Raw genomic sequence first — 15,000 nt, 5'->3', positions numbered from 1 at the left:
TCTGATTTTGACTTAGGCCTGTATGGAAATTTCTTAGACCCATTTCTTTGTGATTTCTTAATGGGGTCTTGTGCATATGACCCATCAACTTGAGTATCACTGGATTCTTCAAATTTCTTCATAGTGGCTTCTATAGCTTCATATTTTCGCATAAGTTCCAAACAATCTTTAACAGACACTTCCTTTCCTTTCGCCATTAGTTTTCGTTTGCAATCCTTACTCATGCAACCATGTATAAGCTTGTCTACAATAAGGAAGTTTGAATTTTCCAGAAACTCAGCTTGCCGATACAAATCCAGGAGTCGAGAGTAGTAACTGGTCGTGTTTTCATCAATTAAATGTTGGACAGTGTAGAATTCTTCTCACTTTTCCCTAAAGAGGGTAGAGTGTGTGAGGCATTTTGCTAGTTGATCAAGGAGCTCTCTTGGTGTAGTGATCCTTAGCTCGGGATCTTCATTGAGGCTTGCCTCGATGAGAGATTCAGCATGAGCACCTGCCCAGATGAATATATGATTTATTTTTACTCGATCTGATCTTGATGCTAGAGGACCGCCTATTATTCTTTCAACTTCCTTCCTCCACAACTTAAACTGTGAAGACGCGATGTTGGAGGTCCAATCGACCTTTTTCTGGGGTATATAGTGGTTTTCAGCCATTTTGAAGGATCACTGATTTGACAACTTTACTTTGATACTATACGGAAAAGTCACTTGGCAAATTTGTCAACGACGGCTTGCCTGGAGTATATTGTATGATGTACCTTTTGTTCTTTCCGGAGGAGTCTTGCAGAGAGTTCCCTCGAACGTTAAAGACAGACTGAAGATTGCCCGATCGAGGACAAAATCAAAATGATACTGATGGCCCTTCCATTGCTTTGTAAATGCGTTGAACTATCTCAGAAGTGTGATTCAGACGTCGGGGTCACCAAGTTGTAGTTTTGTCGATAAACGATGCAAGAGAAACTAAGATGGAAAGAACAAACTCTTGACTTTAATGTAAAAAGCCAACATGGCTACCTGTGGAGCACGAGGTTCGAACTGAGTACATCATGTGATAAGACATAGAATGTCCATAGGTGAGTCCAACATGTATACAAGTCACGAAACGTCCAAAACCACAAAACACATTTAGACGGCTAATAATACAACACTAATAACAAACACAATACATACCTTAACTAATTATATTGTGTTTCCTTTTTTTTTAATTACACAATACCTAATCACATTACAATCCTACTAATCAAATTACAATCACTTCCTAAACCATGACACAATATGATTCCTACAAGAAAGAAATATTATATATTAAGCAACAAATTACAGTTAATTGTCCATTTACGTTTAAATTTATCTAAGGTATTATTTTTAATATTAACGTATTTTTCAATTTCAAACTTATTTGTAATCTTATGCTTTAGGCCAATTATTTCTTGTAGCATGCTTGTCCTTCTGCAGTCCCACAGGTATAACTTAGCTATCAGACTGAGTAACAAATAGTTTAGCAAGGGGCGTTTTGTATCTACAATACCTATTATGACACCTTTTAAAGTAAGGGAAACAGGTTCTTTTGAGATAGAATGAAAATAAAGTTCAAACTCTTTCCAAAAAGTGTGCGAGTATAAACAGTCGAAAAAGAAGTGGCTGAGGGTTTCGGGATGAGACTTACAAAAGGAGCAGTTGTCGTCTGTGGCAAATCCTACCTTGTATAATTTGGTATTAGTATATAATATAGAGTTAAGGACCTTGTACTGAAAGGCTCTAATATATGGTTGACAGCAAACAGAATGCGATAGAATATATGCTTTCTGTAATTCGTCACCGGTTAGGTCAAATTCATGTTTTAGAGTTAGTCCCCTGCTGGGAAATTGTGCTTTTTTGCTCAGTAACAGCAAGTAATAATCATTTGACTTCTTTTTTAAGACATTAAAAACCTTTTAATTAATCGCTAATGTAGGGGGGCTTGTCATAAAAGAGTAATTACTCATTTTTAAATGAAAAGGTATAGCATGGCGAAGACCTGCTCAAGTTAAAAAGGTAACTTTACCAACATGCTTAGAAATTATATTATACGAGTTTAAGTTATTCAAATCAAAAAGTAGGTCATTTACGCAAATAATACTAGACGCGAAAAATGTCTTATAAAATACAGGTGCATTGTTTATGCGAACATCTTTATTATTCCATATTATGCCCACCATTGGAGCATCCCAGCATAAAACTGCGAGGGAATAGGATGATCTTTTACATTTTAGTTACAGTGAAATAAGAAAAGACCTCCGAAACGCTTAAGCTGATGACGTATAATCTTTCCACGCACCATCGTTTACACTGAATATCCTTTTTAACCACGCCAGTCTTAAAGATTTAATCATTGTCTCCATATCAATCATTTTTAAACCGCCTTTTTCATATTCATTTATGACAGACAAGCGAGTTGTTTTATCCACACCTTTCCATAGAAATTTAAATAACAGCTGGTTTAATTCTTTAATAGCATCCTTAGGGGTGGGTAGAAGTGACGCAATGTAAACAAACTTAGGGATAATTAGAGACTTTATAACGGTCACCTTCCCATAGATGGAAAGACCTCTTGAAGAACAGATGTTAACAAGTTTCTTAATGCTGTCTAATTTTTCAATAAAATTTTTTTCATGAAGCAATTTTGAATCGTAGGAGTAATATACGTCAAGCGCTTTGATTGGTTCGTCTGACCATTTGATACCTAGTGGTTTGGTTTTATTTTGTCTCGAGGAGCCAGTCCACATTCCTTCTCTTTTGATAGGGTTAACTCTTAGGCCTGATAGTTTCTGAAAATCGTCAAGGAGTTTAAAAAGCGCGCGGGCTGAGTTGATGTCAGAGAGGACTGATGTCGTGTCATCGGCTTATTGAAGTAGTTTTGTCTCCTCCTTACCGATCCGGATACCTTTTATTTCTTTATTTTGTCGAACTGCAATTGCTAGTACTTCAGCTGCGATCACAAAGAGATAAGGAGAAAGAGGGTCTCCTTGTCTGACTCCTCTTTGAAAGGTAAAATAATCTGAAGTGATACCATTGTTTATGACACAACTTTGTATATTTTTGTAAAAGGTTGTTACCCATCGAATAAAGTCAGAACCAAAGTTAAAATGTTCCAGGCAGTTTAAAAAGATAATTCCACTCCAAACTGTCGAAAGCCTTTTGAAAATCTATAGAAATCATTAGACCAGGAATATTTTCTTCAACTGTTAACTCCATAATATCGAAGATTGACCGAACTGTTTCACCAATATACCGGTCTTTAATAAATGGTTATGGTTATGGTGAATGATGCTTGGAAGAACATTTTAAATTCTAGCTGCTATCACTTTTGACATGATTTTGGCATCAACATTTAGTAGAGATATTGGTCGCCAATTTTCTAAAAGCGAACGGTGTTTTCCTTTCTTTTCGATTAAAGTTATGATTGCTTGTTTTTGGGAAAGCGACATCTCACCTTTTTTAAAGCATTCATTTGCACATTTAGTGAAAGATTCACCAATAATAGGCCAAATTTTTCTGTAAAATTCGATTGGAATTCCATAGTTTCCAGGGGTTTTGTTATTATGGAAACTATCTAGTGTCGAGGCGCATTCTTCCAGAGAAATTGCACCTTCGCATGACAACTTCTGTTCTTCTGTTAGAACAGGGATGTTAAGAGAGTGTAAAAAGGATTCTATTGTCTGCGCCCCGTCAGTATTGTTGCTGTTTCGGCTTTTGTATAATTCTTCATAAAAGCGCTTTTGTTCGGCTAATATACTGAAGGGATCTGTTGTGATCACGCCGCTCCTTTTTAGTTTCATCATGTGCTTTTTAATATGATTCCTTTTTTCTAGGTTAAGAAAATATTTTGAACTTTTCTCAGCGTGTTCGCGCCAGCGAGCGCGAGCACGTATGATGACTCCGTCAAGTTTCTCGTCGTAGAATGCTTCTAAATTTTCTTTAGCAGCATTCAAGATATTGAATTGGCGTTGCTAGGATCTGCCTCAAAAACCTGTTTTGCTTTAGTATATTCTTCTTCAAGACGGTTTTCTTTTCTATTCCTTTCTCTCGCCCTTCTTTTTGAATGTTGTTTTGCATGTGCTCTAATATTATACTTCAACCAATCCCAAATGATGCGGTCATCGGACAAATCCTGACGACCTTGGGCAAGCCAAATTGGTATCTTCGATGTAACATCATTGATATAATCATCGTCTTCCAGAAGAGCACAATTCATCTTCCAAAAACCCGGTCCTTTAATTTCATTGTCGCTGTTTTGGAGATCTAATGTAATCGCAGCATGGTCTGTTTTGATAGCCGGAATTATATCGACAGATTTAACTAAATCATGTAGATTATTAGAGATTAACCAGTAATCTAGACAGCAAAATATATTTGGAGATTTCTGACTCCACGTGTAACTTTTAGTGGAAGGATTTTTAACTCTCCAGATATCAACGAGGTCAAGTTCACTTTGTATACAGCCGATACGTGCATATTTCCTCGGAATCATGATTCCTCCTTTCTTATCAAGGAGTGTGTTAAGGGGACAATTGAAATCCCCAGCCACAATAATATTCTCCTCCTCGTCCAGGTTTTCATTTTGCAGCGTTATCAATAAGTTATTGAAAAAGCAAGTGATGTCCTTATCTTTGTTAGGAGCATAAATATTAATCAAGATATACATTTTGTCCTTGATGGCTGCTTTTAAAATTATGTAACGCCCCAGGGGATCAAGAATCTTGGTGTAAATAACACAATCGACACCCTTTCTGAACAAGATCGCAACTCCACATGAATTTGAAATTTAGGTTGCAGAAGGACTTGATAAACTAAGAACAACAACATGTAATAAACGGTGAAAAAATAGGCAAAAAATTGATGTACCCTGTTCAAAGCGATTTGCATTAAGAGTTGTAGGAATCGTATCAGAGCAAAAGCAGGAACAATGAATACACAACTTACCCACAAACTGTTATTTAAACTAGAACATAAACAAGAGATATGATCACGATAGTGATTCTCAGAAAGGACAAATGATGAAGATAAAATAAGCACAAATGATAAATATACAAATACACACACAGAGTTACTCATTTGGCGTGCCTTGTTGCTGAAGCCCTCCGTCTGCCCAAGTACTATTCATGATTAAGCCATAATGTGCGAGATGTTTTGTCTCCTCGCCTCTGTAAACTTGCCCGTTAATAATAAGCTTGTCTACTTTGAAGTAGGCTCTCTGTTTTGCCTTCTTTGCCGATTTTAAAACCGGATAGAGTTTTTCGTGTATTTTGTCGATCTCTCTGGGAAAATCATTTGCTACTCCAATTCCTGAATCTTTGAGGTTTCTTACAAAGGACCATACATATTCCTTATCTTGATAGAAGCTGAATTTTACGATAATTCCCCTTGGTTTCGTGGAGTTCACCCGCGTTGTCATTCGGTGAACCCGTTCAAAGCGAATATCGTCCACAGAATCACTTGGAATCTTCATCTTCTCTGTCAACATAGTGCGGACAAGTTCTTCGGTTTTCTCATTTGTTTCACCAGCAGACTCTTTAATTCCAAAAATCCTCATGTTCTCTCTCCTGGTATAAGCTTCTAATTTGATATTGCGACGCTTCAGAATTTCAACCTCCTCCTTCAAACCATTCAACTCCCTAGTCGCGGCGTCCATGTTGGCAAATGTGTAAACGCTGGTTGTTTTTAGATTCGATATTTCATTGTCAGCGTACTCTGTCTCCTCCTTCAGTTTCCTGTTTTCTTCTCCCACTTCAGTAAGCTGCGATTTCATGGAATCAAATTCAGAGACGACATTTAAGAGCTTATCAAGCTTGGAGTTGATTTCAGCTACCTGCTCAGCCAAAGACGAATCGCAGCAACGTCCGCTCAGGTCTTCATCGGTCTGCGATCCTTCTTCCCGGCGTCTTTTAAGTTTGTTCCCCGACAAATCGTCTGTCATATTTATTTCGAACGACAGAGGGCCCACTCAATTTCAAGATTTACATCATATTAAAGTCAATAAGGCCAGAGCTACAAAAAACACGGCCGCCACTATCGGCCCGCATGCGCAATTCCCCCTGTCCTTCATCTTACTATGTTTGATATCATCCGCTTCCAGCACCCCAAGATACTTGCAGTTTTCATTCTCATCAACATTCAGTGATCGCATCTTTTTATTCCCCGGTAGCATGATTCCTTTACTTTGGAACACTTTTCCGCGTTTCATCAAAAGGGATTGCACACTTTCGTCATGATTCCGAACTCCATCCGCATATCTCCGGTCACGATTCTAACTGATGGGACGAGAGAGTCAACTTGGTTTTCATTTTTACCATATATCTTAAGATCGTCCATAAAAAGCAAATGATTAATCATTTCTTTGCCATCACCAGGAACATATCCCGCCTTTACTTCTCGTAACACGAGTGTTAGTGCCTGGATGAGCGATGTCACAAAAAGGAGGGGTGAAAGGCTGTTTCCTTGAAATATTCCTCTTCTGATATGAACTTCGCCAAGAGGTTCACCTCCAGCGGTTAAAACTGTCTTCCACTGTTTTATGTTGTTTTGGATGAAACCCACCATATTCTGCACTATACCAAATATCCTCATACAAAGTATTTCAGCTCCCTCATTATTATTATTATTACTATTATTATTATTATTATTATTATTATTATTATTATTATTATTGTTATCATTATTATCATTATCATTATCATTATCACTACCACTATCATTATCGTCATTGTTATCATTATCATTATCATTATCATTTGGCCTGCGGCACTGTTGAACATATTTCCTAAGAAAATTACCTGATATGGCAGAATTGTTAGATCCACTTGAGCGCGCGATTAATGAGGTTCTTATAGCCAGCTGTCACTGGCCATACATTCACACTAAAGTAGAGAGCGACCTCCTTGGTCACCCTGTGCGCATGAGAGGCCTTGAATGAGACCTCATCTTCTGAATACAGGGTTTCAATCAAAGTTACTAATCCGCTCGTGAGGTGAATTGTTGAGCAAGAGCACCAGCCTCCAGATGTCTCAGAAATTCGAACACTGCAACCGACCACACGAAAACAAAAAGACGACTGTCTGAGTGAGAGGCTGGAGCAGGTGAACAGCTCCCAACCGTCAAAAGCTAAGAGAGCTGTTGAGTTAGCTACAGAGAAGGGATCATCAAATTGGCTGACCGTGACTCCTCTCAAAGTGCTAGATTACAATCTGAATAAGAAGGAATTTAAAGATGAAATCAAGTTACAATACGACTGGGACTCCAGGGCTTGAAATTGGGACTCACTGGTCACCGATGCGACCAAAAATTGAGTGCTGGCGACTAGATTTTCAAAACTGGTCGCCAGCTGGCGAATCACGTTTTGGCTTACAACCTAGGATAAACAGTTGACAACTTTTGTATTTGAAGCCTTATATGATGAAATCGTTCGGAAGTGGTAGCTAGAACACGACTCATCTTTCTTTACACAATAAAATAATGTATAAATACTACAAGAACATTGGTTTCACAAATTGTTAATTAATAGCACAAATCTACTTCCATACTTCGATAACCGCGTTTACTAGGCACCATATTGTTTCCGCGGCTTCGAAGGACCTCCTCGGAACTAGCGTGATATTTATAATATATTGATAATGAACCTGGACATCGTATAATGAGTTTGAAATTTGCATGGAACCTTTAAAAGCAACCTGTACCCTTAACGTAAAGTGGGCTAGAGAACTTGTCCCCTCTGTTAGAAAGCGAATACCTGCAAAATTGACTGCACAAGGTGATTAATTAATAAATGGAGATAAACATCAGTAGAAAAGTATGTTAAGAAACCAAGTTCCTCTGATTCTAGAGGCTACTGAAATCATATGCAAGCTGCTCCTTTTATTTTATCTTGGTCGGAGACTGGTACAAGCATTGTAGTTGTGTGGGGACCTAGGCCCAGCAATTGTAGTATTGCGTTTAGTCGCGATAAAGACTATGCCATGCTATGCTTGCCATGCAAGCAACTCCGTTTTGAAGAGGTGAAAAGCAAGGATAAAGGACCCATGTTTGCCTTGCCATGGAAAACACGGACTGCGCTTCGCTCTATTTCAAATAACCTTAAAGAACACCATCACAAAACTAAAGACATGCAAAGCCGAAACCAACAACGGCTTTAGAGATCTTTCTCGTGCTGGTATTTTTTTTTTTGTGCTATTTAATAATTATGACCTTCCATGCACGCAAAGTTGGTGACCAACATTTATGATCTGGCGACCAAATTTTCCGCATTAGTCGCCAGCTGGCACTTGAGTAAAAAAGTTAATTTCAAGCCCTGCGGGACACACCCATGGTCTGCGCATGAGGTGTTCAGTTTAGCGTGGATCACGTAATAGTGTGTCAGCGCGGTGGGTTCATTATCCAGCGCCATAACGAACTTCGTGAGTTGGAAGCAGAGATGCTAAGGATGGTTTGTAATGATGTGGAAGTAGAGCTGGTCCTTCAGGAGCTCACTGGGGAGACGTTAAATCATGGCGATAACAAAGCCCCTGATGCCCGTTGGGATATTCACGCTCGAGGCTTTTGGACAAGACAGAGTTCTGCACCCCAATGCAGACTATTACAGAGACTTGACTCCTAAGCAGATCTCTAAGAAGCATGAGAACGAGAAGAAGAGGCAGTATGCGGAAAGAGTAATGGGGATCGAAAAGGGAACGTTCACTCCCTTAGCTTTCACGACCACAGGCAGAATGGCGGATGAGTGTGTTAATTACCACTGTAGACTTGCGGAGCTGATCGCAAATATGAAGGGAGAAAGTTACTCATGCGCAATTTCTTGGATAAGATCTAAAGTTTCTTTTGCTATCGTACACTCTGCAATACTATGCTTGAGAGGCACAAGATCCAGAAGACGACAGCTACACTTCTTTGACTCAGAGATACGGATCTTCTTTCAGGACTTTTATTCATTTAACTTTAAATTTTCTTCTTCAATGTCTTAATTTAAAACCGCACACCGGTGGCTTAGTTGGTTGAGCATCCGGCTGTCACGCAGGAAGTCATGAGTTCGCACCCCGGCCGGATCAACACTCAGAATCTTAAAATAACTGAGGACAAAGTGCTGCAAATGGTTAGACTTTCAAGTCTTTTCGGATAAGGACTATAAATCGTAGGCCCTGTCTCACAAATATCTTCCATTTTCGTAAGTTCACTGTGGGACGTTAAAGAACCCAAGCGCTATTCGAAAAGAGTAGGGGATAAAGTCCCCGGTGTTGTGGATGTCCTGTTTTCTCCAGAAGAAGTGGCCTGCTTGGCAGTGATGTCTCTAAAAAGGCTTATGGTGTATGACGCCACCTGAGCAGAAACAGCCACAAGTCAAAAAGGGACTTTGACGAGTGCTGGAACGTGTAGATGTAGATGCACATGTTAAAACACTGTACTTGCCGCAAGAGCTAGTTGATCACATCTGAGCGGCAAGGAATGTGTAAAATTATTGACACACTGATTGTACACTACTACTACTACTACTACTACTACTACTACTACTACTACTACTACTACTACTACTACTACTACTACTACTACTACTACTACTACTACTACTACTACTACTACTACTACTACTGCTACTACTACTTCTACTACTACTACTACTACTACTACTACTACTACTACTACTACTACTACTACTAATAATAATAATAATAATAATAATAATTATTATTATTATTATTATAATAATTATTAATATTATTATTGTTAATGATTTTGAGAAACACAGACATGTGAAAACTAACAATATAATGTTAAATTTTCGACTTCTCGGCGATCTCATGACGCCATTATCAGGGTGTTGGAAATGAATATCCGAGTTCATAAAAGATATAAAATCATCCAAATTTGCATAAGTAAAGAGCTAGACAATAACGTTAGCACGGATTGAATCCGTTTACAAGTTCAGCAGTGGTCTTAATTGTTTGATGTAAAGCATTTCCTTAACGGCACAGTCCAATTTGCTCATGCATTTCTTCAACACTCTAAAGCAGCTGAGGAGGTCCTCAGGGACATCACCCTCGTGGTCTTGATCATTATGCTTGCGCGCATAAGATGACGCATTTTTATTGCCATAAATTCGTGTATGCATATGGGCACGTGTGTAGCCAACAGCTACACAATGCACTGTCGATTAAACAGCTGTGGTTTGGTCTCGCATTCTTGGAGGTTTTGGCCAATTTTTCGACTGACGAAGACAGGTTGGACTGTAGTTTGGAGCTTGAGACTTAGATCTTTCAACTGAATCTTAACAAAGTTAGCAGAATCCTGGTCCTTAAATGGTATGACTACCCGACCCACGTCATTTCCCACCCTTTCAACACATGCCTGCGATGGATGCTGGTCTGTAACTCATGAGTTGACAAAGGTATTTATGGTAGAGTTGATAAGGTGTTGGGGTACTTCAAACGTGAGAACAGGGACTTTAGCGTTCACACTCCTCCGAGAAATAGGCACACGCGATCAAGCACAGTTGTTAATAAGCTTCGTTTATATTGGTTGTCGACGTGTCTGTGATAGTGAAGAAGTAAACCAGTACTGATAAGCTTCACGTGGCCTTAATCTCAATCTAAACATCTCTTAAAGGAGCAGTGTCACCGGTGGCGCATGCGTGACAGCCTGCCAAAATTTTTGAAAAAGTTTGGCAACTTTTTCAAAGGAGTGTGTTGGGGGTGAATATCTTACACAATCAAAGCCATCCGTGGTCACTTTGTGAACCAAATATCCTGTGGCGTTCACAAACAAATTCACTATATTTTCGTTGTTGGTCTTTGCTCCCTTTTTCTTTGATTTTGTTGTTTTGAAGGGGATTTGATCGTGTGTTACCATGTCGAGTAGTGACAGCCATCGAGCTGGAAGCGGACAAATAGTGATTCAGTCTCCTCAAGAAAGCAAAAGAAGAGCAGTCAAAATACTAATGCAGCATCTACAATGAAGAGAAACTTTTTAAGACGTGAATTCATGAGAAATTCGGCGTATGGTGTAATCGAAGCGCAAGCTGTTTCACTATTACCAAGGATCGTACCATCTTCGTATTTCATTTCTAGCGAGTCGCTTAAATGTCAGAGACCACCACATCACGTCTTTTGATAACACATTTACTATCATCGCTATAAAATGTCTATTTGAATATTTTGAAGAAAAAGCGGCATTTAGATGAGAGAAACTGGATGCACTGGTTGTGGTTACTTGTTGCACGAATTATAAAACCACAAAGCGGTGAGTAAAACGCGTGAATTTTTTCGCTGCTTGTCGTCTTCCGACTTCAAAGTCGTCTCTTGGAAATAAATGCACTCTCTTTCAGCTTCCAAATGGCATGTTAATCTTGATAATATGTCTGCTTTGTCGTGGAGAAAAAAAATATTTAAGTGTGAGTGCTTGAACCGTTGACAGTGTTCCCGGTCACACTTCACTGAACTCAGCTGTCATGCAGAAAACAAACATGGCATCATATTTGTGTTCGATTTTATTTCTTGGACTCCAAATCAGCGATAATAAATAAATTTGCATTTTAGTGCCTTTCAAAGCCGTATTTTGTCTAGACTTAAACAGAAAAAGCAAAAAAATTAACGTCTGTTAAAATCTCTGTGTGTGAAGAATACTGCGCATGCCATCTCATGACACTGCCCCTTTAAGATGACCTTGTTGGTCTCTTGAGCGTGGCCACCAAGGGACAGTTGTTCCAGTTTAATGGTGCCTTGTGTGAGCAAATGGACAGAATAGCAATCGGGCCCCCCCTCTAGCCCTTGCTTCCTAACGTTTTTATTTTAATATTTCATCACTGGAAGAAAAATTATAACTTGAAGGAAAGCTCCCTGCTTATTACCGCAGACACGTTGACGACACTCTCACTGTTAGGCCTGATATAACTACAGCTACGGACTTCTTAAACACCCTCAACCACGCCCATCCTGCTGTCAGTTTTAGGCCTTTCCAGATTCTGCTCGGCAACTTTTTAGCAACTTTTAGGATTTTGAGGACCTTTTTTGTCAGAAAGCAATTTCTAGCAACTTTTCGGAAAACTATCACTTTTTGGGAACGAGGTTGTTACACTTCGTGTCCGACTTTTTGTAACTAGCCACTAAGATTCAACTAAAGGTTGCCTAATTTGTTGTAACTAGTTACTTAGTTGTACCTTAATGTTGATTACAAAACAATTATTATTAAAATTAGACATGCTGTATTAAAAATATAAAAATATTCGAGCAACTTTACAAAATTTTTGAGCAACTTTTCCAATTTTGAGCAACTTTTTTGGCATATTTCTTAGCAACCTTTTAGTTTTTTCGAAGCAGAATCTGGAAAGGCCTAATCAGCTTTACCATGGACATTGAAAAGGATGAAATGCTTCCCTTTCTCGACACCCACATCCTAAACCGAGCGCCCCAAATCGAGACTAAGGTCTACGTGAAGCCTACCAGTACTGGTGTACTTCTCCAGTACCATAGTCATATCGACAACCGATACAAACGAAGCTTATTAACAACTATGCTTGATCGCATGTACCATTTGTCCTCATCTTGAGCCTATTTCTCGGAGGAGTGTGAACGCTTAAAGTCCCTGTTCTCACGTTTGAAGTACCCCCAACACCTTATCAACTCTACCATTAATACCTTTGTCAACTCAAGAGTTACTGACCAGCATCCATCGCAGGCATGTGTTGAAAGGGTGGGAAATGACGTGGGTCGGGTAGTCGTACCATTTAAAGACCAGGATTCGGCTAACTTTGTTAGGATTCAGTTGAAATAGTTAAGTCTCAAGCTCCAAACTACAGTCTAACCCGTCTTTGTCAGTCGAAAAATTGGCCAAGACCTCCAAGAATGCGAGTCCAAACCACAGCTGGTTAATCAACAGTGCGTCACAGACACGTCGACGACCAATATAAACGAAGCTTATTAACAACTGTTCTTGATCGCGTGTGCCTATTTCTCGGAGGAGTGTGAACGCTAAAGTCCCTGTTCTCACGTTTGAAGTACCCCCAACACATAATCAACTCTACCATAAATACCTTTGTCAACTCATGAGTTACTGACCAGCATCCAGCGCAGGCATCGGTAGAAAGGGTGGGAAATGACGTGATTCGGGTAGTCATACCACTTAAGGACCAGGATTCTGCTAACTTTGTTAAGATTCGGTTGAAAGCTCCAAACTACAGTCCAACCCATCCTTGTCAGTCGAAAAAGTGACCTCCAAGAATGTGAGACCAAACCACAGCTGGTTAATCAACAGTGCGTTGTGTACCAATTTCGGCCATGCAACCTGTGCGATACAGGTATACTAGCTTTGTTGGGTACACACATGGCCATCTACATACACGCGCGGATGGCCACAATAGTACGTCATCTTCTGTGTGCAATCGTTATGATCAAGACCACGCGGGTGATGTCCCTGAGGACCTCCTGAGCTGCTTTAAGGCCCAGTAATACGGGCAACATTCTTCTTGCAACTTGTCGCTCAACAATGTTGCGTTACAAGTTGAGATGGTTTGTTGCGCGTATTACCACCTTGCGCAACAAATTTTTATCTTGCGCAAGAATGTGGTAATACGCGCAACAAACCACCTCAACTTGCAACGAAACATTGTTGCACCACAAATTGCACAAAAAGTGTTGCCCGTATTACTTTACCTTTAGAGGGTTGAAGAAATGCATGAAGAAATTGGACTGTCTCCGGTTAAGGAAATGCTCTACATTAAACAATAAAGACCACGGCTGAAAGTGCAAACAGAAATAATTTGTTTGCTGCCTTCCTTCAGCGACTTAAAAATGACACATGTTTTAACGGGTAAGATTAAATGAGGAGAGAGCACGTGCCAGTGCAATAATAAAATAGCACGACTGTTGTATTTCCGATTTGGGTAACCGCAAGCGACTCCTCATTGGCCGAACGTAATTGCCTACTCGCTTAAGCTACCTTAGGTTGTCACTCGCTAAGGGACCTGAATAACCGCTCATGAAAACACAGCCTTTGTATAGCTCATCTTCACTTATGCACATTTGGAGTATTTTATATCTTTTATGAACTCGCATATTCATTTCCAACTCCTTGATAATGGCTTCATGAAGTAGCCGAAACGTCGGAAATTTAACATTACTTCGCTAGTTTTTGCATGTTTATTATTAGTATGGCAGTATACAAGCTTCTTGATGCCCAGACCTATAAGCCTTGATTGGGCAGCAAGCCGTAAGCAATCAATGCATATAGACTAAAAATATAGTACATAATAACCCTAAAATTACTCATTCGAACGTATTTGTATAAATCCTGAAAAACTATATGTAAATAGGTATCTTACAGATAAAAAATAAATATATATGATGAAAATAAATTAAAAATGCCCTCCTTTGATGATGATGATGATGATGATGATGATGATGATGATGATAACTATTATTATTATTATTACTGGTTGGTTTACCTAGTTTTTGCTTGACTCCATACACCTCTGTCCTCATAAAAGCAAGAAAGTTGTAGTCCTCCACCACAAAACGTAGCCACCTTGTTATTAGCACATTGCTTAGAACATTTTTCTTTGCTGTATTCCGGTCATTATTTCCATCGAAAATCTAAAATGCAGGGAAAAAATACAATATTTCTGCTTTTTGATGGTAATTAAATTAGTCTACAAATGTCTCTTGAATTAGTGAATGAATGAATGAATGTTTATTTGCCACACAATTAATAATATTAAAAGACAAACAATAGTAAGAATATAGTCATTAATAAAGAAAAAGGATGGATACCCCAATAATTGTGGCGAGGAGACCCCAAGAACCACCGGGCTTATAAGAGGGGTCTCCTAACAAGCCTATCATTAATCTAAATAATCTCACGCAATGCTTCAGCGGTATAATTAACTAAGTTTTTTTTAAAGAAACCCTAATACATTTTTCTTAAAGTTAAGACAACTAAATGAATTAATAATTGATCCAGGAAGAGAGTTACAGATTTTTGGACT

The 15,000-nt window shown here is 39.1% G+C and overlaps 1 protein-coding gene and 1 pseudogene across 1 annotated transcript in view; one reads left to right on the top strand and one right to left on the bottom strand.

The window, feature by feature from the left end:
* The window catches only part of LOC138022861 (retinoschisin-like), a 68,830-nt gene that overhangs the window by 17,895 nt on the left and 35,935 nt on the right, over positions 1–15,000 (bottom strand). Inside the window, exon 3 of the mRNA XM_068869848.1 lies at positions 14,461–14,608. Coding sequence (XP_068725949.1) covers positions 14,461–14,608 — 148 coding nt within the window. The remainder of the gene's footprint in view (positions 1–14,460; positions 14,609–15,000) is intronic.
* Positions 8,522–12,941, top strand: LOC138024736 (uncharacterized; annotated as a pseudogene).

The sequence above is a fragment of the Montipora capricornis genome, chromosome 11, assembly GCF_036669925.1.
Source record: "Montipora capricornis isolate CH-2021 chromosome 11, ASM3666992v2, whole genome shotgun sequence".
Taxonomy (NCBI): Eukaryota; Metazoa; Cnidaria; class Anthozoa; order Scleractinia; family Acroporidae; genus Montipora; species Montipora capricornis.
The sequence above is the reverse complement of the archived record's forward strand: the minus strand, read 5'-3'. Positions and strand labels throughout refer to the sequence as shown.